Source organism: Balaenoptera musculus, chromosome 10 (assembly GCF_009873245.2).
Source record: "Balaenoptera musculus isolate JJ_BM4_2016_0621 chromosome 10, mBalMus1.pri.v3, whole genome shotgun sequence".
NCBI lineage: Eukaryota > Metazoa > Chordata > Mammalia > Artiodactyla > Balaenopteridae > Balaenoptera > Balaenoptera musculus.
Window position 1 is genome coordinate 79,809,666 of NC_045794.1, and position 23,338 is coordinate 79,833,003.

Here is a 23,338-nt window from a genome sequence, read left to right on the forward strand (position 1 = left end):
TTCCATATGATTAGAAGATGGTGATTTCAAGGAAGTAGTAAGTTTTACAAAATGTGACTCTTTCTACAATGTAGTTACTTTCAATTGATTATACTGTATATTTTCTCTTTTTAGTGGGTTTATCTTCTGTGGCAGATAAATGAAATAATTCACTGCTATAAAATGGAAGATATTGATGTTGTGGTGGTGGCAGAGGTCGCATTGCGATTAAGTGAAATATTGGAGTCTTTAGGAAACCCAAGAAGAAAATTTAAAAAATTTCTAGGTAAAATATTGAATGAAAAAATATGAGGTCATTAATATATATATATATACATATGAATATATAAGTATAAATCGTACTACTGGTTAACATCTGTTAATGGAAACTAGGCTTTTCAGTATTGTGCTTCAGTGATGATTTATAATCAAAGATAGAAATAATATAGGTTCGACCAAGTTGATGTTAAAAAAAAGGTTATATGCTCTGTGGTTCAGTGGCAGATGAAGCTCTTTGTGTCTTGTCTTCACTCAGATGTTTCCCTTCTCCGTTCCTCATGTCCACCTACCCCTGTCTCTCTCCCTCCCCCATTCTTCCTTTTTTCTTTTCTCTCCTCCCTTTTGTCCTACTCCCTCCCCTTCCATTTCCCACTAGAGTGATGCTTCATGAAGGAAGAGAGCGTGTTCAGGTCACCATTTTATTCTTGGTACCAGCACATTGCCTGACACAGAGGAGGAGCTCAGATGAATGTTTGTTGAATGGATCCATGTCCTTCTACCTTTTGTCTCCTTTTTAAGTCTCTCTTCTGAATCCTTCCTTTGAAAATTCTCCTTCTTTCTTCATTTATTCTGTTGCCTCTCTTCTTTTCCCTTTCTTCTTATCTTCTTCCTCTGTTTGCCCCCATTTCCCACTCATTCTCCTCCTCTCCCTGTCCCAACCCCTTCCTGCCATTATTCTGTTCTCCTTCCAGGAGGTGCCTTCTCTCAGAGGATTGGTCTGCCCTCCTCATTCTTTCTTCTACCTGTGGTTGAACCCCTGAATTATCTGTTTCATTAGGTAGCTCCCATATAGAAAAGGAGGTGGGGGAGACATGTGGGTGTCTACTTTCCTATTTCACCCCATTTACAGAGTGTGTATGACGTGTGAGGGATTTGGTAATAATTATTGTAATAATTGTTTTCCCAGAGATTCGCTAATCTGGCTCTCGGTTGTTGAGTGCAGCTTTGCAGATGGAATTTGACAGCCATGGTTGTCAAACTTTTATCGGTATCAATATCAATTGGGAACTTGTTAAAAATACAAGGCCCAGGCTTATCATACTTCAACTAGCCTGGACCTTCCTAGTCCTCATTAGCTTACCAGGAGATTTTGATACACGTCAAAACTTGAGGACCACTGGTTAGAGGTCTCTGGCTATCGAACACTTTCAGTGGCTTGAAGTCATGTTTTTGACACATCCTGTCTTAAAATGCTTTTCCCTTTTTAAAAACTTTTATTATGTAGAATTTCAAATATAGAGAGGTGAAATAAGTCACTGAGTATGCATCATCCAGTACCAATAATTATGCATATTTTGTTAATCTTATTTCATCTCTCCTGACAACACTTTCTTTTTTCCCGGAGTGTTTTAAAGCAAACATCATGTCATTTCACCAGCAAATACCTCAGCATATACACGTGTATGTGTTGTGTGTGTATGTGTTGTGTGTGTATGTGTTGTGTGTTGGTCTATCTATCTAACAGATAAGGTTTTTTTTCTTCTTTTATAAAACCACCATGTTACTATTATTACACCTTACAAAATAAGCAAAAAATTCCTATGTCCCTGATTGTATTAAAAATGTCTTAAGTTGGTTTGTTCCAATCAAGATCCAAACAGTCCCACACATTTTATTTTCTTATGTGTCTGTTAAGTCTCTCTCTGTAACCTGTAGCAGTTCCCCCTCTCCTTACTCCCGAAGAAATTGAATTATCCCCTTGTAGGATTTCCCACATACTGGATTTGGCTGTTTCTATCCTTGTGGTGTTGATTAACTTGTTTCTCTACCTGGTAATTAGATCTACCAGGTTGCTTGTATTCAAGTGATATATTTTCAAAAAGTATTCTTGCCAGTATCTTATTTTTTTTGGCGAGCATACTTCATGCATACTCCCTATTGCATTGCATCAGGAGTCACATAATGCCTGGTTGTCCCACTTGTTATGATGTAAAGATTTACCAGTGAGTTCAGGTGTTGTCAGCCTGACTCTTTTCCTAGGTTGGTTTCCCCAGAAGCAGATTCTGAGACAGGGAGTTGAGTGTAGTAGTTTGTTTGGAATGTGATCCAGGGAAGCAGGGTGGTGGGGTGAAATGAGACAGAGAAGGAAAGGAAGTGAATACAAGGTACAGGAAGTTCATGAGAAGGCTGCTGTTGTGGGTACAGCGCTTATTCCCACAAGGGACCTCTAGGAGACTGTATAGAACATGCCTCAGAGAACTGGGAGGTTGTGGTATTTGTACCTTTATCTGTCATTTGTTGAAGGCTACTGGAGGAGGAGTAAGTAAGCCAGAAGGGGCTTCTAACTTCTATCATTCCATGTGCTTTTATTCTATTGATACCTTAAGTGAAGAACTTACTTCATCGACTATTTGGTTACTCTGGTTATTTTTGATTATGTGGTAGATACTATATTTGCTAAATATTTTATAAAAGTAATTTGAAGCCTTAGATGATCTGTTCTTCCAGGGAAGATTTATGCTTGCTTTTACCAGATGCATGTAGGCACTACTACTCAAGGGTCCCATTATTCCAATTTGAGAGATTAAGATAATTTAAAGCTGAGATGCTCTTTCTTCGACCTATTTTCAGTTACTCTGACTCCTAGGATGTGGCCCCTTCTGGCTTTTCACCCTTGGTGGGCCCTGGATACCAATCTCTTTTGCTGTGTCCTCTGAAGGCTGTCAAAGTACCACTCAGCTTCTCAACTTTCCTCTCCAGAACTGATGAAAGTCTTCAGTGAGAAAAGTAGCTCTAATGCCATTCTCTAGTCCCTGGACTCTCTTCCCAAGATCCGGAGGATACTTCCTTCCCAAGATCCTGGCTCTGTATTGAAATTAGCGTCTTAGCTTGCAGATTAAAAAAAAAAAAAAGTGTATTTTTCCAGGTTCCTAGCCAGCAGAATGTTTCCAGATTATCTGTTACTGGAAGCAAAAGGTCCAATGATTACTTTTTTAAAAAAATGTCTATTTCTTATTAAATTTTATTATTTTGTTTACTAGTTACTTCTGGGAGACTATTGTTTTATATTCTTCAATTATAAATGGGCTAAATACAATTTATTTTCCTGATCCTTTGTTAAAATGTTTCATTTCTAAAGAACTAATCAATATTAGAGCACAGTCCATTTGTAAATTTGAAAACATCTACATTTATGTCATGAGCAGTTGTCCCCATTTAGACATATACATTTTTATAACTTTTACAACAATGTTATTATCATATTGGCACATAAAGCACAAAGTACAAGTCATTCTTTGTATGTTAATTATGATAATCTGCTTCAAGATGTTTATTTATTCATCTGTTTATTAAATAATTCATTGTCTAATTGGAATTACTGAATAATTTTTAGACTAGGAAACTAGCATTGCCATATACATTTTTATTATTTATATTCTTCTAATTCAAGCCAGACTTCTCTGACATTTGTCTAAATTTACTGTTATTTGCTGAATGCTTTTCAGTGGACTTTCTATAGAATATATAGAAAGACCAATCTCTCTACCATAATATAACCTTGCTGATAATCAAGCTTTTTGAGTTGGTTTGTTGTATTACAAGATGCTTTTATTTATTTATTTATTTATTTATTTTTAGGAGTGATGAATAGGTTTATTATCTTGATTATATTTCAAACTCAAGTGTACAGTTGAATATAGTGTTCAGTTTACTTAATTAATTTATTTAAATAGATCTTTATTGGAGTATAATTGCTTCATAATACTGTGTTAAAAATATGGAACACTTCACGAATTTGCGTGTCATCCTTGCGCAGGGGCCATGCTAATCTTCTCTGTGTCATTCCAATTTTAGTATATGTGCTGCCAAAGTGAGCACTACAAGATGCTTTTAAATTAACTTATATAAAGACAAAATGTAATTATGTGGAAGAAATAATTTGTTATTCAACTTCTAAGTGTTGAATCATTTCTAAAATCATGGGTAAGGATAACTAGCATAATGTTCTTTATGATTATGATTCACTGTTATATTTCCATTTTTCTCTTTCATCCTTTTATTTTCTCTGGTCCTTCTTTCTCTTTGTTTCTCTCTCTCTCCTACTCTCTCCTCCTCCTCTTCCTATTTTTCCTCTTTTTATTCTCCTCCTTTTCCTTTTTCTCTTCCTTCCCTCCCTCCCTCCCTTCCTCCCTCTCTCCCTCCCTCCCTCCCTCCTCCCCTTCCTTCCTTCCTTCCTTCCTTCCTCTCTTCCTCTCTTTCTTTCTTTCTCTCTATTTTTCAGATATACCTTTAAGGGAAGGGACTAGTGAATTCCTTGGGGCTCCAAAAGGGAGTGTGGATACTCTTCCAATATTAAAGGTATTGCAAAATATTTTAGAAAATATAGTTAAAAACATGAATTTTAATTTTCAAATAATATTAAATTTGTATATGGTTAATTATAGAAGTAATTTTGAATATTTAATATCTGAGAAATTATTGTTTCTGTATACATTGAGAACTATATGGACATTTTTCTACGTTTTGTTTTTACTTTAGAAAAAAATCTAATCAGCTCCAAAAATAAGCTAGATAAAGCATCTTAGGAGGATTTATAGTTACATTACTATTGATATTTTGAATGTGTTGTGATTCATAGACTCACAGAGCAGAGATGTCCTACTTAGCATTTACCTCTGACAGATTAAATTAGTTACTACCTGCTTAAAATGCACCTAGAACAGTCCCTGGCACGTGGCAAGTTCTCAGTGAATGTTAGCTTAAGAGAAGATGGAAGATGAGGGAGACAAATGGCCATTCCTCTTTTTGATTATAGTTTTCTTACTATATTTGAATTATTTCTGTACATCATGGACTGTGTTGACCTGTAGATCTGAATGGGAGCCTAGGGAATTGTCTCATATATGTAATAAACATTTATTTACAGGCAAGAACTAGAATAGCATTTTGCAAGCTCTGTCCTATGTGATGCTAGTACTACCCTTCAGAAAAGGTTGCCAGGGTCAAGTAACCCTGGCTGACTTGAATTAAACACAATAGTTTCCTTACTGGATGACTTCTCAGGGGCATTAATATACTCATGAGCACTGTGGTTTCCAAGAAGGAGATATAGAATACCATATGTTCCATTATTGAAAATAAAACTCATTTTACCTACTTAGGATGCTAATGTTCATGGACTACAGTTGAAAAATACTTTTCTAGAGAGGAAGCCAGTGATCTATATTTTAGTTTACCTGATTAATTAAAAAACTATAATTTTAAATTACAAAAGTTGTGTTAACATTGGAGGGCATTTCAAGGTACAAAAAAAATGAAGAAAAAAATCTGTAATTTCACTATATGGACCTAAACATTATCATTTTCTATATTTTCTCCTAGTCTTTTTCACAATTAAAAAAAATTTTATTTATTTTATTTATGGCTGCGTTAGGTCTTTTGTTGCTGCGTGTGGGCTTTTCTGTAGCTGCGGCTAGCGGGGGCTACTCTTTGTTGCGGTGCGCGGGCTTCTCATTGCGGTGGCTTCTCTTGTTGCGGAGCACGGGCTCTATGCCTGCAGGCTTCAGTAGTTGCAGCACGTGTGCTCAGTAGTTGTGGTTCACGGGCTCTAGAGCACAGGCTCAGTAGTTGTGGTGCACGGGCTTTGTTGCTCTGAGGCACGTGGGATCTTCCCGGACCAGGGCTCGAACCTGTGTCCCCTGAACTGACGGGCAGATTCTTAACCACAGAGCCACGAGGGAAGCCCTCTTTTTCACATTTTTTTTTTATTATTGCTGTTTTATTAAGTTTGTATGTAAAGTTTAGTCTAATACAAAACACAATAATCTGTTTTCTTTCACTAATTCAACAAATCTCTATTGAGAGCCTGCTGTATGCATTGATTTAGGCTCTGAGAAGACACATTTTTAACATAGTTAACATTCTAATGTTTTTTCTTAACGTGAATCCACCAGCGCTTTTTCCTGTTGCTAAATGTTAATCCTCATGATTACTATGTTTCCTCTGAAAAATTGATTTGAAACATATTACATACAATTGTAAAGAATATTATAATGAAGAGTCATTCCCCCATCACTCTTTTAAGAAACAAAACATAGCTAGTACAGTTGAAACTCAGCTCCTCCACTAACTGCTCCAGATCATATTGTCTTTCTCCCTACGTAGGAGTAACTGCTGTTCTAAAGAGTGATTATAAATTTCAGGCATTTTAGTATTTTTATTACACATGTTTGTATCCTTAAGCAGTAGGGTACTGTTTTTAAATTTATATAAATGGTGTCATACTCTGTGTATTCTTCTGCAGCTCATTTTTTAATCTCAGTACTGTGTTTGTGAGATTGACTCAAGTTGATTTGTGTAGTCATAGTGATCATTTTCACTACTACATTCTACTTGATCAAGGTTACACAGTAAGTGGATTTGAACTTAGGTGTGTTTCCTTCAAAGTTCAGGCATTTAGCCACTATGCTGTGCTGCCTCTTCATTAAAAAAAAAGTGTCTTCAGGATATTTGTATAAAGTATTTTTTTCTAATACATAAAAAATGCAAGTCCTAAGAAACTGGGGACAAATAAAATACACTGAATGTACCAGAGGACTGGGGGAGCATTCTGAATTTACTTTCTTGAATGTAATGTTCATCTTCTGATAATAGGTTTCAGAGAATGCAGTTTTGAGTTCTTTACGCTGTACTTTGTCTTCTAAAGAGAGAGAGCTGACAAGTCTTAAATTGGGAACAGAGAATGTTTGAACTGCATAAGAGATTGAGGGGGCATAATAGCTGTCTGCCAATGGTTTTTCCAGGGATCATTTACAGTGCTTGCTAAATATGTAGCTTCCTATTTCCCATTCTAGACGTATTGAATCATAATTTCAGGTGTGAGGTTCTTAAAAGTTTATAATTCAGGTGTGAGGTTCTTAAAAGTTTGCCAGGTAGATTCTTAAGGAAACTAGAATTTAAGAATTACTGGCTTTGTGGACTAGCACTTATCCTCTGAAGCTTCATAGGGCACGACTAGGAATACTAATAGAAGTTACAAAGCACTAGATTTTGGCTTGCATGGGAAAATTCTGGCAATTAAAGGCACTAAATGAAATGGATTTCTTAGAAGGTGACCATGAAGAAACTGAAAACCATTTATGAACTATTGCTACTGTGTTTAAATTAGAAGAATGCACCCTTTCCTTGATATGATGTATTGCCATCTGCTGGGAAATTATCAAAATAAATATAGAAGTCTATGATGACTACAATGTGAATGGCACCCCTAAAACTGTGCCATACACTACCTGCTCAGCTGTACTGGGGCATGTGGTAGGTGGAGTAAGGGTGATTCATTGGTGTGGTCTAAGGGCATAGCAGTTGGTATCGGGAGACCTGGAGTTGAATCCTGACTTTAATGTTGACTGTGTGATCTTGAATAAACTATTTAATCTGTTTGAATATAGGTGTCCTCATCTGTAAAATTATAACAATAGTATCTATTCTACTGGTAGTATTTAAGTGATACAGTTCAAATGAGATATCGGTAACATTGTGGAAACCAGTAACCGGCACATGGTGGCAACTCAGTTTTTCCCTTATGTTTCGCAAAGGGCACTAAATCTCAACCTAGAGTCTCAGACCTATTTGGAAGGGAGTGAAGTGGGGAGGAGTGAGAATTTATTGTAAGGAGAGTCCAAAATCCATATGCTCACCTAGCAGAGTCTGCAGGTGGGATAAATTATATATCTTGCATGTATACATGCAACTATTTAAAACATATATAAGGTGCTATTGTGATTATATTTTTAGAAAACTTAAAGTTTTACTGAATACATAGCTATTTTTGACAAATGGGTTATAAAGTTTTAATCATTAATAAGTACCTCATAGGATTATGGTAATTTAAAAATTAGTCCATATAAAGCATTTAGCCCAGTACTTGGAACGTGTTTTAATTCAATATTAGCTGTGATGATGACAGAGATGATGGTGGTGATGATGATGACAGCGTCGGAAGGTGGGTATGTGTGGGGGGTCTTTGAAGCTCCTCGGTGTTAAGAGGTATCCTTAGAGACTTCTGTTTGTGGCAAAATGGAAAACTAGATGACCTGAAAACCCTCTTCCTACAAAACACCTAGAAATTTTGGACAGAATTGAACAAATATCCTTAAGTACACCACAGAGCTCACAAGAAAGTAAGGTAAATTCCAGGGGCCAAAATAGAAAGGGGAACTGAAAACCAGAATGGTAAGTTTATGAATAGATGCTGCAGTAGGTTGATGGGCTCAGTTACAAAGAAACTTAGACTAACAACCATTTAGGGACAAGAGATGAGCCTTGGGCACATGAAGGATGGGGCTTGGAACTCAGACTCACACGTTTAGTTAGAGCCTACAAGACTCATCTTAGGAAACAGTCGACTAGAAAAATATCTGCCTATTTGGTAGGGAGGTTTCTCAATTTGGGTACTGAAAGTGGAGTAAACGGGAGAAAGTCTCTCTTCCAAATAATTTGGACCTGCCCTCATGTAGGTCCGTTTTTCAAATTTACACTATTTGGGTTGTGAGTCACCCTGAGCCTGTGATTCTTTTTTTTTTTTTTTCACACACACACACACACTGTATTTTATTTTTACAAGAGATAAACTGACACCAAGCATTGTAAATGGATGACCACAACAAAAAGCAGCAATGATTGCAACTACCAAACACAAAACACTGTGCATTAAATCCCTTTCTGCTTGCAATACCTAGAGTTGCTCTGTGTTCCTAACTAAACCCTGACTGACACACTGAATTGCAGGAGAAGATTTCAATGACATATGGTTGAGTGAAAAAAGTGAACCGCAGAATTTTACAAGAGAATTAAAAATATGCAAAGTGATATTGTATATTGTTAATGGACACATACACATGTAGTAAAAGTTTAAAAACATGCAAAAGAATGGTTAAAAGCCAAATTCAAGGACAGTGGCTACCTCTAGGGGCAGAGAAGAAGAGAGTCACTATGAACAGTTATACAGGGGATTTCAATGATCTGCATGTTATGTGTTTGCTTTATTTCCTAAACATTTTCTGAAGAAAATATGAAAAATTAGAAAGTTTGAACAAAGCTGGTTGCTCTTTATGTTATTCTCTGTATTTGTCTCTCTGTGAGGATAATTATAATAGAAGGTATTTAGTTTTTGAAAATCACAATGTAGACCATTGGATTTGATGGCCTCCAAGTCTAGATTTCCAGCTCAGAGATTCAAAAAAAATTAACTTTCAAAATAAAGTATGTGAAAATGACAAATTATGAGTTAGATTTTTAAAATTTACCTATACATTTGGTACCATCAGAATTTTGAAAACCATAAAAGGAAGTTATATACATGTTTTTGAAAAGTTTAATTAATATTTGGAAAAATGAACTGTATTTATTATTTTACCCTTATTAATAGTATTCCACGTTTAATCAAAAACAAATATACTTAGTGAGAAATACGATGTTGATCTTGGATAGGCTATTTAAATTTGTTATTTGGTTTTGAATTATTGTTAAAAAGTTGGGAAGTGTTGTATATGATTTTCCCTTTAATTTTTCTGTTTTGTTTATAAAATTACTTTAGAAAAAACCTGAGGAACAGTTATTTTTGGCCTATGAACTTCTTGACAAAGCCATTGGTGGAATAAATTTGAATTGCATGTTAACTGCTTTGCCAAATGGATCATCAGTGGTTGACCATTGCTATGCCACGGTGAGAATGAGAAACTCTTACATTAGGTTTATTTTATTTAACTAGGAAGAGGGCTGGCCTTGCAAATAGGTAAGTAAAGCATGGTTTGTGGTGGCTTCCCTCTCATAGGCCAGAAATATATTCCCCTTTTCCCAGAAGAAATCAAGGAGGGTGAGAAGTCTTTGAATCTGTCACTGAAGAGGCTGCTGGTGAATTTGAAAAGCAGATTTCTTAGTGTGTAAGCCAGATTGCAAAGAGTTGAGAAGTGAGCAGACTTCAATGGCTAAGAGTAAAGTGATAACCTGAATGATAATAGGATAGAGCTATTTTTAGTATGTTTTGATAACCGTATGCCTTTTTAATTTTTACTTCAATTCTACCGAAGCACACCCACTGTATAGATGCAGACACGTGCAAACCAGTCACACGGAATAGTTTCATAATGGATTTGCATCTTGAACTAATTGAAGCCCAGCACCGAATGGCCGTTGTGCTTCTTGACCAATTGCAAGGTAGTAGCCATCAAAGCAAATAACTTGTTCTGAGTCAGTTTTAAGACAAGTTCAAGTACAGAATCAATTTAATTTATAAACTGTTCTTGTTGACTAGGTGTTTTCCAGATAAATTTCATTATTTTATTTTTTCTTACTTCTCCGATAAATATCAATAGATATCTTTCATTATTTCTTTACACCTTGCATAGCAAATCAGTAAACTTCTAAAAAATTAAATTGTTTGAGCTATAGTAAATTATTGATATTTTCTTAATTTAATGAAGCAAACATTTATTGAGTCTCTATCAAATCTAGGAACCATATTAAGCTTGGTCCAAATAAGACACAGCCTTTAATTTTGAGCTTCTAGATAAGTAAGCCAACTATAATAGTCAAGGTTAATAAATGAAATAGAAGTGGGCTCAGAGTGTTTGTTATGGGCACACAGAAGAGTATAACAGGCAAGAAAGTCAGGGATGGCTTCTTGGAAGAAGTGATAGTTGACCAGAAGGCTGTCTTTATCTTTATCTTCATAAATATCTTTATGAAGAAAATCGAGAAGGAGGCAGTCATTTTGAATGGAGAAAGCAACTTTTAGTAAGGTGGAAGCAAACAATTATATGGTGAAGTCTAGAAACTGCTGGAATTTTCTTATGGCTGCAGTAAAGAGCACACATGGGAGATTGACACAGATAAGCCTAGAGGGGTAGATCACAGATCTTGAAGGATTAAAGGGTTTATATTTTATCCTGGAAGCTATTGAAAAATTTAGAAAGACATCTCTGACAGCAGTGTGAAAGGACAGATGAGTTGGATCTAAGTTGTTTTTGCCTCATTATTTAGGTAAAGAGGTCAAAACATTAAAAAAAAATGCTGATAGTAATTCTAGTGTGCATATAGAAACACAACTACTCAAGTTTCAGAATAAGATTTAAAATATCATTAGGTCTAAAAATCTCTTCTGTTTGAGGTTAAATTTTGATAAAGCCAAGTTACTCCTGGCATGATTATATAGTCAATATTCACTTAACTACCACTTCCTCATTTTAAATTACTGAGTAATTATATAATAGAACTGAGTGTTCCAGCCTAACATGACTTCTGATCTCTGTCGAATACATTCAGATGTCCCATCATATATACAGCTAAACAAATTTAATCAAATGCTGGTTAATTAAATAATTTTTGAGTGCAGACTTTTTCTCCTCAGCTTTATTAAGATATAATTGACATACCACATTATGTAAGTTCAAGGTGTACAACGTGTAGATTTGATACACTAACATATTGCAAAATGATTACTGTCATAGCGTTAGCTAACAGCTCAAGCATGTCACATAATTCCCGTTTCTTATTTTGTGGTGAGAACATTCAAGATTTACTCACTTTGCAACTTACAAGTGTCTACTACAGTATTATTAACTATGATCCATGCTGTACATTAGGTCCCCAGAACTTATTCATCTTATGTACCCTTTGACCAATATCTCTCCATTTTCCCACTTCCTCAGCCCCTGGTAACCAGCACTCTACTCTCTGTTTCTATGACTTTGGGTTTTTTAGATTCCACATATAAGTGATGCCATACAGTATTTGTCTTTCTCTGTGTAACTTATTTCACCTAGCATAATGCCCTCAAAGTCCATCCATATTAGTGCAAATGTCTTTCTCCTGACCGAATAATATTCCACTGTGTGTGTGTGTGTGTGTGTGTCACATCTTCTTTATACGTTCACCCACTGATGGATATTTAGGTGTTGCCATATCTTAGCTATTGTGAATAATGCTGCAATGAACATGGGACTGTAGATATCTCTAAGATCTTGTTTTTATTTCCTTTGGAGATATACCCAGAAGTAGATTGCTGGATCATATAGTAGTTCTATTTTTAGTTTTTTGAGAAACCTCCATAGTGTTTTCCATAGTGGCTTAACCAATTTACATTCCCACCAGTAGTGTATAAGGGTATCCTTTAATCCACAGCCTCGCCAGTGTTTATTATCTTTTGTCTTTTTTGATGATAGCCATTTTAATAGGCATGAGGTAATATCTTATTGTGGTTTTGATTTGCATTTCCCTGATGATTAGTGATGTTAAGCATCTTTTCATGTACTAGTAGGCCATTTGTATATTTTCTTTGGAAAAATGTCTATTTAGTTCCTCTGCCCATTTTAAAATCAGATTTTTTTATTATTAAATGGCTTGAGTTTTTTATATATTTTGGATATATCTATAGATACCTATATATCTATATATAGATAACTGACTTTAAAAAAGTGCACAACACGAGAGTTGCAAGTTAAGTTTTATTTGGGGCAAAATGAGGACTATAGCCTGGGAGACAGCATCTCAGATAGCTCTGAGTAACTGCTCCAAAGAGGTAGGGGGCAGGTCAGTATATATGTGATTTTGGTGAAGGGGGAGTACATGCAATGAAGCACATATTTTTTGCAGAAGGTTTCTGCTAGTCACGAGGAGCAGACGTCATCATGAAAGATTTTAGAGCTTTTCTAGATATGAGGGGATACAAGAATTGGGCTCATAAAATCAACTCCTGAAAATAGCTAACTATCTGAAGACCGGTTCTGCCAGTTTTTCCCAGAGCACAGAGTGCCTCATTTCTGCTTTCCACCCTGAGCTCCTTTCAGGGGATGTTGAAAGTCAGCAGCTGCAGCAGCACATGATTTAACCCTTGTAGAGGTAGTTGGCAACTGTCAGTGGCAAGTGCCAATTTGTAGTTGACTCTCTCTCTCTCTCTCTCTCTCTCTATATATATATATATGTATATATTTACATAGGATTAGTTATTATTTCTTTGCAATATCTCTGGATCTGCTTGATGTTTTTCTCTGCTTTATTGAACTGCCACCCTAGCACAGATTATCACTTTTTTTCTCCTGTCATTCTTCACTCTTGTATGCTGCTGTCTGACTAATGTTGCCTAAATACTGCTTTTGTCATTCTTATTCAAGAACTTTACAGTGGTTGTCTACTGATGACTGTGGCATTAAATGTGACTCCTGTATTGGGCATTCAGAGTGTTCTTGCAATCTCATCCTTATCTCCAGTGATTATAATCATGAGAGCTATCACTTAATTAGCGTTTATAATACCCTAGGTACTGAGAGAATGATGCATTATTTTCCGCTTTGTGTTGCTATTTCCATGAAGATAAATTTCCTTATCCTTTGCCATTAAAAAACCCTTATATCCTTTAACGGTGTCTTTTGGCATCTTTTCATCAATCAGTCATCATCCCATGGTGACTCATGTGCATTAGCACAAATAATTAAACCTCAATAAAAGGGGTTTATTGTAAGGTTACTACAGGTACACTCATGTACCTTTAAGGACAGAAACAATATATTGCCAGGTCTCTTGAGGGCCAGACCTGGAAAATCAAGAATCAGTGCAATATTCTCCATCTCCCTGGACCAGCATACCTTTATCTGCTTCTCCCTCATCCTGTTATCTCTTTCCTGGACCACCGTGATGGTCAGTCCTAGTTGCACACCAGGATCTCTCACTGCTCACAACCAACTGGCAATAATTTGTGTGTTAGTTGAAAATCTTGAGAGAGGCTCTGATTTTATCAACCACAGATAGAGGAGAGTGGAGGTCTTCATGTGGTACCCAGAGCTCTTGCAGGAACCATGGATGGAGCAATTTTGAAAAGTTTATGAAGAGGGAAAGTGAACAAAAGTAGGTTGGACCCTATTTATCAACCTTCAAGATAATTTTATTTAAGGTGAAATAGAAAACCAAATATTGTTATAATTTAAAAATTCTTGAACTTCTCATACAGTAGCAAATAAAAGAATTTAATGATAAAACTGTATTAGATTTGTTTGAATTTTTATCTATTAATGAAAAAAAGATGACATGATAGAGGAAGCAATAATTTTACAAATAGTTACTCTTTAGTGTTTAGAAAATATTTCCTTTCTTGAACATAAACCTAATTGTGATAACAATCTCCTTCTTCTCCTTCTTATTCTTCTTCTTCAGTTTTGCAGACTCCAACTGTTAGCAAAAATATATCTACCAAAGGTCCAGAAAAGCCAAAAAAACCTGGAAGTCCTGATTGTTTTACAGGTAATTAAATTTTGGATCAACTGTCTTTCCACATTTTTTAAAGATAGTTTTTATGTTGCCCTTTTGGTGAAATGTTTGTTTGCTTTTACAGAATTAAGTGTAATGAATAAAATAAGGAAGAATAAGCTATCCAAAGCAATTTACTTGATGCAGAAAACCCTTCTAACGTTTGAGAAAGATGCAACCTGTACATCTCTACATAACTTCTTGACGGTAACAATATATCATTTCTTCTTTTAGTCCTGACATGCAACCCCTGTTAAAAATGAATGATTTATTTCTCTTTGCTAAAAATAATGTGTTGCCGTTAACATTAGATTATGAACTTTTAGATTTGCCGTGTCTAGTCTTCTCTATGTGAAGTGCAATAGTTCTAAGCAGGGAAATTAATCTGTATCTCCAGCCCTGAACTCTCCTGAAATGAGAAGTTCTCTGTCTGCAGGGAAACCTTACATGGGGAGCTAAATAAAATCAGAAGGATTCAAAATGAGGTAAATCGTAGAATGTAAGTGACACTGTGCCAGCATAAATGCATTCCTTACTATGGAACTAAAATACTTAAAGTCCATGGGCTAAAGTACCTTCTCTCAGATGGATATTGCTGATTTATGGACCAATTGCCTTGCTGTTGTTGTCTCTCTCTGACCTAGAAATTGTTCTGTCTTCTTACTTATTCATTGTATGTTGATTTTAGAGTTTAAATTTCTGAGGGGAATCACATTTCTGTTTTATTTTTGCCCCTGCGTATCACAAAAGTTTGATTGTGTTGGCAGAATGAATGGCATATGATGAGGTAGAGAATACAAGTAGCTTGACTGACAAGAGAAAGAAAAGAGTAAGTCAAAGCTAGGGGAAGGATACAGAGTTTAAGAGGAGTTCGACATATAGTGGGGTCCTCTAATAGAAGAGGGAAGGGGATGAGATTGAAAGCACATGTTAAGTGATTCATCTTCAGTGGAGGGTGGGCTGCAGAGCAGACACCTCATCCTCTGATATAAAAGGGAAGGAGGCACAGACAGATGTAGATTTCAATAAGTCCGTTGGTGTGGAGGCAGAGAGTTGAGTGGATGCCTTCTTATCTCAATCATCTGTAAAATAGGAGGCAAGGGAATCTGCCAGCCATGGAGAGTGAGGGTGGTTAGTTGGACTGGGGAGAGAGAAGGTGATTGGAGAGTGGAGAGGAATGGATGAGGGAGCTGACTCTAAGTTAAAGGACTGGTCAGCATCCTGAAGTTCTGGCTGAGGTTGAAGACCATGGATTTTCAGGTGGCCTCATCTGCATGCTGGTATGATATTATCCTGGTGTGGTATTCTTAGTAGCTGTGACAGTAGAATATTTGTGACAGTAGAGATTTGTACTGGACTGGATTATTTTTAAAAACACGAAAGTATAGGTTAAAAGTTCATAATGAAAAATGGGTGCAGATTGTGTAGGGAAGGAAGTAACACCATCAAGACTTTTAAAGACTTGGTAGACTATGGAGATATCAAGAGATTGGGCATCTCTATGAGGTCAGGGACCAGAAAATCAGAATCTGAGAGAGCTAGAAGGATAGGTGTTTGAAGTTAGAAAGTATTGGGTCGACCAAAAAGTTCATTCCGGATTTTCTGTAAGATGTTATGGAAAAACCTGAACGAACTTTTTGGCCAATGCAATAGAATATTGGAATTTTAGATTTCTGGTATGTAGTACTTCCTGATCATAAGTCCATCACTTCATTTCATCCAACATATGTTTTTGAGCGCCTATGATCCATTCAGCAAATGTTTTATTGCAAGTTGACTATGCGCCTGGTATTATGCTGAGTACAAGGGATAAAAACAAACAAAAATCCTTTCTTTATTCAACCAGTATTGATGGATTGCCTGCTCTTGTGGTCTCTGTCTTCAAGATAAATCCAGTCTATGGGAACATAGACGTGTAAGTAAGTGATTATGAGTCATCGTCATAGGTGCTCTAATTGCAAGAGTGCCAGGGGAATTCAGGAAGGGAATACCTAACCCAACAGTGGGGAATATTTGAAGAAACATCCAGAAAAAGTGACATGAAGTTGAATACTGAAAGACAGGCAGGAGTATCCAGAGAAAGAGAAAGACAAAAGTGGAAAGGACATGCAAGGCAGAGAGAACAACCTGTGCAAAGGTCCTGAGGCTAGAAAGGTCATAGAGTGCTTGTGGTCCTGGAGGTCATTCAGTGTAACAGAAGCTTCGATGCAATGGCAAAGGGGAGGGAAGTGTTTGGAGAGGATGGTAAGAGGTGAGACCAGAGAGAAAGTAGAGTCTAGTTAATAAGTCTAAGGATTCTGGATAAACAGATGCTATCAGTGTTCAAGGTGGGGAAGTCTGTCCTGGCAGTATTAGGGGAGAGCCTCATTACATTAGAATTTCTAGAATTTGAATGAAGGAATTTGATAATGGTATTGGATAGTCTCAGCTGACCAGGCCAAGTGGTGTCTGATCTCTGCTGGAAGACTCCTGGGGTTCAGATCCATTTTCTCAGCAGATGCTTCTGCAGCCACTCGCTACTGCCTAGTGCTTGGAGGACATTAGTACTTCAGTCCTATTTCCATGGCAAGTAAAACTTATCTTTCTTTTAGAACTGTTTCTCTCAGGACTCATCCCATGGCCTCTCACAGTCCAGAGAGAGTAAAGCCTCTGGGATTTTCCCTTTTGTTTTATTATGATGCAATCTTGTCTTTATATTATCATAATATGCCCATTGCCCTGTTAGGCCTCTGTCTTTCTACCACTGTGACTGGGAACACACGGGAGATGTGAGAGGTCTGAAGTTTTCATGTTCTCCTTGTGTATCTTTTCCTTCTATTTCTTAAGTGAAACTATTTTCACTTAAGAAAAATTATAATATCCTCTTAGACTCATGAGAGGCATTTAGAAGCTCTACTTTTTATGAGGAGCCCTCCGTAAGGATTGTCACCAGCTGGGAAATGTTGAATATTTATTTAGAAGTCCTGAAATCTTCTATAGCCACCTCTGCTCCTCCGTGGCAATTTTTCATCCTAGTGTTAAAGCTTAATGATCAGTCCTCAGGGTACTCTCATAAACAACGATGTTATGGCTCAAATAATTGCCAAAGTTTCTTTCCTTAAAGAAGACAAATAAATTTCATTCCCTTGGCAGTCATTTTCTTTTGGGCTATATTACAGCATGCTTTACATGATCACGGTCTGGTAATAAAATTATCCCCAAATCAGTATCTGATGTGTCACCTGATACCATAAAAAAGATTTGAAAAGCCTGGGTCTTTGCAGAACCCTTAAATAATTCATACCCTGTTTTAGTTTTTCAGAAGTTTCCCGACCTTGTGGAGATGGATACTCTCATCAGGTGTCTTTTATTTCACGTCCATTAAAGGTGGACTAGCTTGTTGCCACGGATGACGGACAAACCTTTGATAAGAACCCATTAGCCTTCTAAAAGAGATGGTTGGCTTTTTTTCTTGATTGTGGGGCTTTATTTTTCTCATTTTCCTGTCTCGGTTATTTGACTTCTGGAAGTCCATGTTGGCATTTTACACATTATACCTCAGATTTATTTTAATGGATTGCACCTAGAACCAGCCTGAGATGTCCCTGATTTTCTACTTCTGATAAATAGAGGAATCAGCATATGGCTTATGATCATCACTCCTAGTTCACTTCAGAGTCCAGCAGCCCAACATTCAACATCTTTGCAGAGCAATTCCTCACTGGGAAGAGGCAGGAATACTCCTCAGTCCAAGTGCTAAGGGTACCAGGGCAGGGTTGTATACTGTTGTTTTCTGTCCAGCATTTATTTCCCTCTTCCAAACATCACCTTTGGAGGAATTTCTTCTTCCCCACTAGAAGAAATCAGGTAAGACTTTTCAGGGCCTCTCTTCTCTGCCAGCCAAGAGGAGGACTGATGATGCAAGCTAGGCTGATTGGTTGCTCCCTCCTTGGAATCTGAATCTTGAACAGAGGGATAAAAAGACAAAAAGTAGTGGCATTCATTCATTCCAATGCCTGTGTCCTGATTAGAATATGTTAGTTGTGTTCTGTAGACCCTCTTGCCTCTCTGGACCTGCTGTGCTCCAAGCCTTATGTTGCTGTTGCTTCTGTTGCAAAGAGCCCTAACTGATGCACCTAGTGTTCCCCTAGGACTATATGTTGAAACTTAAATCAATAATTGACATGATTTTAGCAGTTCCAAAATCCAGTCATAATGCTTCAACTCTAAGCAAAGGAGCATTATAGATTAGCAGATTATTTTTTATAATCAACACAGAATCTAATTTTATGGTCCTAATTTGAAACCAGAACTAATGAAGAAGCCCAGGTCACTAGAAGTTCTAACCACTCCTGGCTTTAATACTTCCTGAATTTACATCTTGATGGCCCCTAAATACCATTGTATTAACTATGTTAACAGTAATTGGATTACCAAGTGAAATGATTTTTCCTATTTTATAGCATTTTAGTCAAATTAATTCTATTTGCTTTTTTAAGGAAAAATATATGTAAGCCAATATTTTTCAGAGATCTTCTCAGTTCTTTTTAATTGTTCCATGCTGAAGTCTTCCTCATAAAGAGTAAAACCCTTTTTGATTCTAACCCCCCTCTTTTGAGGTCATGTTTTGACCCGCAGTCTTCAAACTACTGACAGAGATTTTAGAATATTTACATTTTAGGATTTTTTTCTTTTAAATATTTTGACGTTATTGCATAGAAAACTTCATCTCTGGTTGCCTCTCCATGCTTCTTTTTAACTTCACTTTGTATTAAGACAAGAAATCATAATGGTTAGGAGTATAAGGGTCTTGGATTAGAGTTTTGGTACTGCTGCTGACCAGCTGTATGACCAAGGTCAAGTTACCCATGCTCTGTTAAGTTTTAATTTCTTCATCTGTAAAATGGGTGTTCTTGGGAAGGTTCAGTGAAATGATGCCTATAAAATGCTTAGCATTTGGCATAGAATAAGCAGTCAATAAATGTTAGCCATTAGTATTACTACTATTTTATCTTCTAATTTAAGCAGTCTGGAATATTCTATTTTGTCATATCAGGATGATTTTTGGTGCTTTAGACATATTTTTCTCTATCAAACTACACACTTCTTTCTGTCTTTTCTCTTAGATCTTTTTTTTTTTAACATCTTTATTGGAGTATAATTGCTTTACAATGGTGTGTTAGTTTCTGCTTTATAACAAAGTGAATCAGTTATACATATACATATTTTCCCATATCTCTTCCCTCTTGCATCTCCCTCCCTCCCACCCTCCCTATCCCACCCCTCTAGGTGGTCACAAAGCACAGAGCTGATCTCCCTGTGCTATGCGGTTGCTTCCCACTAGCTATCTATTTTACGTTTGGTAGTGTATATATGTCCATGACACTCTCTCACTTTGTCCCAGCTTACCCTTCCCCCTCCCCATATCCTCAAGTCCATTCTCTAGTAGGTCTGTGTCTTTATTCCCGTCTTACCACTAGGTTGTTCATGACCTTTTTTTTTTTTTTTTCCCCTTAGATTCCATATATATGCGTTAGCATACTGTATTTCTTTTTCTCTTTCTGACTTACTTCACTCTGTATGACGGACTCTAACTCCATCCACCTCACTACAGATAACTCCATTTCTTTTCTTTTTATGGCTGAGTAATATTCCATTGTATATATGTGCCACATCTTCTTTATCCATTCATCCGACGATGGACATTTAGGTCACTTCCATGTCCTGGCTATTGTAAATAGAGCTGCAATGAACATTTTGGTACATGACTCTTTCTGAATTATGGTTTTCTCAGGGTATATGCCCAGTAGTGGGACTGCTGGGTCGTATGGTAGTTCTAATTTTAGTTTTTTAAGGAACCTCCATACTGTTCTCCATAGTGGCTATATCAACTTACTTCCCCACCAACAGTGCAAGAGGGTTCCCTTTTCTCCACACCCTCTCCAGCATTTATTGTTTCTAAATTTTTTGATGATGGCCATTCTGACCGGTGTGAGATGATATCTCATTGTAGTTTTGATTTGCATTTCTCTAATGATTAATGATGTTGAGCATTCTTTCATGTGTTTGTTGGCAATCTGTATATCTTCTTTCGAGAAATGTCTATTTAGGTCTTCTGCCCATTTTTGGATTGGGTTGTTTGTTTTTTTGTTATTGAGCTGCATGAGCTGCTTATAAATTTTGGAGATTAATCCTTTCTCAGTTGCTTCATTTGTAAATATTTTCTCCCATTCTGAGGGTTGTCGTTTGGTCTTGTTTATGGTTTCCTTTGCTGTGCAAAAGCTTTTAAGTTTCATTAGGTCCCATTTGTTTATTTTTGTTTTTATTTCCATTTCTCTAGGAGCTGGGTCAAGAAGGATCTTGCTGTGATTTATGTCATAGAGTGTTCTGCCTATGTTTTCCTCTAAGAGTTTGATAGTGTTTGGCCTTACATTTAGGTCTTTAATCCATTTTGAGTTTATTTTTGTGTATGGTGTTAGGGAGTGTTCTAATTTCATACTTTTACATGTACCTGTCCAGTTTTCCCAGCACCACTTATTGAAGAGGCTGTCTTTTCTCCACTGTATATGCTTGCCTCCTTTATCAAAGATAAGGTGACCATATGCGCTTGGGTTTATCTCTGGGCTTTCTATCCTGTTCCATTGATCTATGTTTCTGTTTTTGTGCCAGTACCATAGTGTCTTGATTACTGTAGCTTTGTAGTACAGTCTGAAGTCAGGGAGCCTGATTCCTCCAGCTCCATTTTTCGTTCTCAAGATTGCTTTGGCTATTCGGGGTCTTTTATGTTTCCATACAAATTGTGAAATTTTTTGTTCTAGTTCTGTGAAAAATGCCATTGGTAGTTTGATAGGGATTGCATTGAATCTGTAGATTGCTTTGGGTAGTAGAGTCATTTTCACAACGTTGATTCTTCCAATCCAAGAACATGGTATATCTCTCCATCTATTTGTATCATCTTTAATTTCTTTCATCAGTGTCTTATAATTTTCTGCATACAGGTCTTTTGTCTCCTTAGGTAGGTTTATTCCTAGATATTTTATTCCTTTTGTTGCAATGGTAAATGAGAGTGTTTTCTTAATTTCACTTTCAGATTTTTCATCATTAGTGTATAGGAATGCAAGAGAGTTCTGTGCATTAATTTTGTATCCTGCTACTTTACCAAATTCATTGATTAGCTCTAGTAGTTTTCTGGTAGCATCTTTAGGATTCTCTACGTATAGTATCATGTCATCTGCAAACAATGACAGCTTTACTTCTTCTTTTCCGATTTGGATTCCTTTTATTTCTTTTTCTTCTCTGATTGCTGTGGCTAAAACTTCCAAAACTATGTTGAATAATAGTGGTGAGAGTGGGCAACCTTGTCTTGTTCCTGATCTTAGTGGAAATGGTTTCAGTTTTTCACCATTGAGGACGATGTTGGCTGTGGGCTTGTCATATATGGCCTTTATTATGTTGAGGAAAGTTCCCTCTCTGCCTGCTTTCTGCAGGGCTTTTATCATAAATGGGTGTTGAATTTTGTCAAAAGCTTTCTCTGCATCTATTGAGATGATCATATGGTTTTTCTCCTTCAATTTGTTAATATGGTGTATCACATTGATTGATTTGCGTATATTGAAGAATCCTTGCATTCCTGGAATAAACCCCACTTGATCATGGTGTATGATCCTTTTAATGTGCTGTTGGATTCTGTTTGCTAGTATTTTGTTGAGGATTTTTGCATCTATGTTCATCAGTGATATTGGCCTGTAGTTTTCTTTCTTTGTGACATCTTTGTCTGGTTTTGGTATCAGGGTGATGGTGGCCTCGTAGAATGAGTTTGGGAGTGTTCCTCCCTCTGCAATATTTTGGAAGAGTTTGAGAAGGATAGGTGTTAGCTCTTCTCTAAATGTTTGATAGAATTCACCTGTGAAGCCATCTGGTCCTGGGCTTTGGTTTGTTGGAAGATTTTTAATCACAGTTTCAATTTCAGTGCTTGTGATTGGTCTGTTCATATTTTCTATTTCTTCCTGGTTCAGTCTCGGCAGGTTGTGCATTTCTAAGAATTTGTCCATTTCTTCCAGGTTGTCCATTTTATTGGCATAAAGTTTCTTGTAGTAATCTCTCATGATCGTTTGTATTTCTGCCGTGTCAGTTGTTACTTCTCCTTTTTCATTTCTAATTCTATTGATTTGAGTCTTCTCCCTTTTTTTCTTGATGAATCTGGCTAATGGTTTATCAATTTTGTTTATCTTCTCAAAGAACCAGCTTTTAGTTTTATTGATCTTTGCTATTGTTTCCTTCATTTCTTTTTCATTTATTTCTGATCTGATCTTTATGATTTCTTTCCTTCTGCTAACTTTGGGGTTTTTTTGTTCTTCTTTCTCTAATTGCTTTAGGTGCAAGGTTAGGTTGTTTATTTGAGATGTTTCCTGTTTCTTGAGGTAGGCTTGTATTGCTATAAACTTCGCTCTTAGCACTGCTTTTGCTGCGTCCCATAGGTTTTGGGTTGTCGTGTCTCCATTGTCATTTGTTTCTAGGTATTTTTTGATTTCCCCTTTGATTTCTTCAGTGATCACTTCGTTATTAAGTAGTGTATTGTGGAGCCTCCATGTGTTTGTATTTTTTACAGATCTTTTCCTGTAATTGATATCTAGTCTCATAGCGTTGTGGTCAGAAAAGATACTTGATACGATTTCAATTTTCTTAAATTTACCAAGGCTTGATTTGTGACCCAAGATATGATCTATCCTGGAGAATGTTCCATGAGCACTGAGAAAAATGTGTATTCTGTTGTTTTTGGGTGGAATGTCCTATAAATATCAATTAAGTCCACCTTGTTTAATGTATCATTTAAAGCTTGGGTTTCCTTATTTATTTTCATTTT

At 36.6% G+C, this 23,338-nt stretch overlaps 1 protein-coding gene and 1 non-coding gene across 2 annotated transcripts in view; one reads left to right on the forward strand and one right to left on the reverse strand.

Moving 5' to 3' along the window:
* Positions 1-23,338, forward strand: part of CFAP54 (cilia and flagella associated protein 54) — a 298,821-nt gene that overhangs the window by 47,963 nt on the left and 227,520 nt on the right. Inside the window, 6 exon segments of the mRNA XM_036865998.1 lie at positions 115-265; positions 4,481-4,557; positions 9,794-9,922; positions 10,287-10,413; positions 14,404-14,490; positions 14,582-14,703. Of these exon segments, the coding sequence (XP_036721893.1) occupies positions 115-265; positions 4,481-4,557; positions 9,794-9,922; positions 10,287-10,413; positions 14,404-14,490; positions 14,582-14,703 (693 nt within the window).
* LOC118902947 lies at positions 3,971-4,077 on the reverse strand. The gene has a single exon (XR_005021657.1). It is a non-coding gene; the product is annotated as a U6 spliceosomal RNA (small nuclear RNA).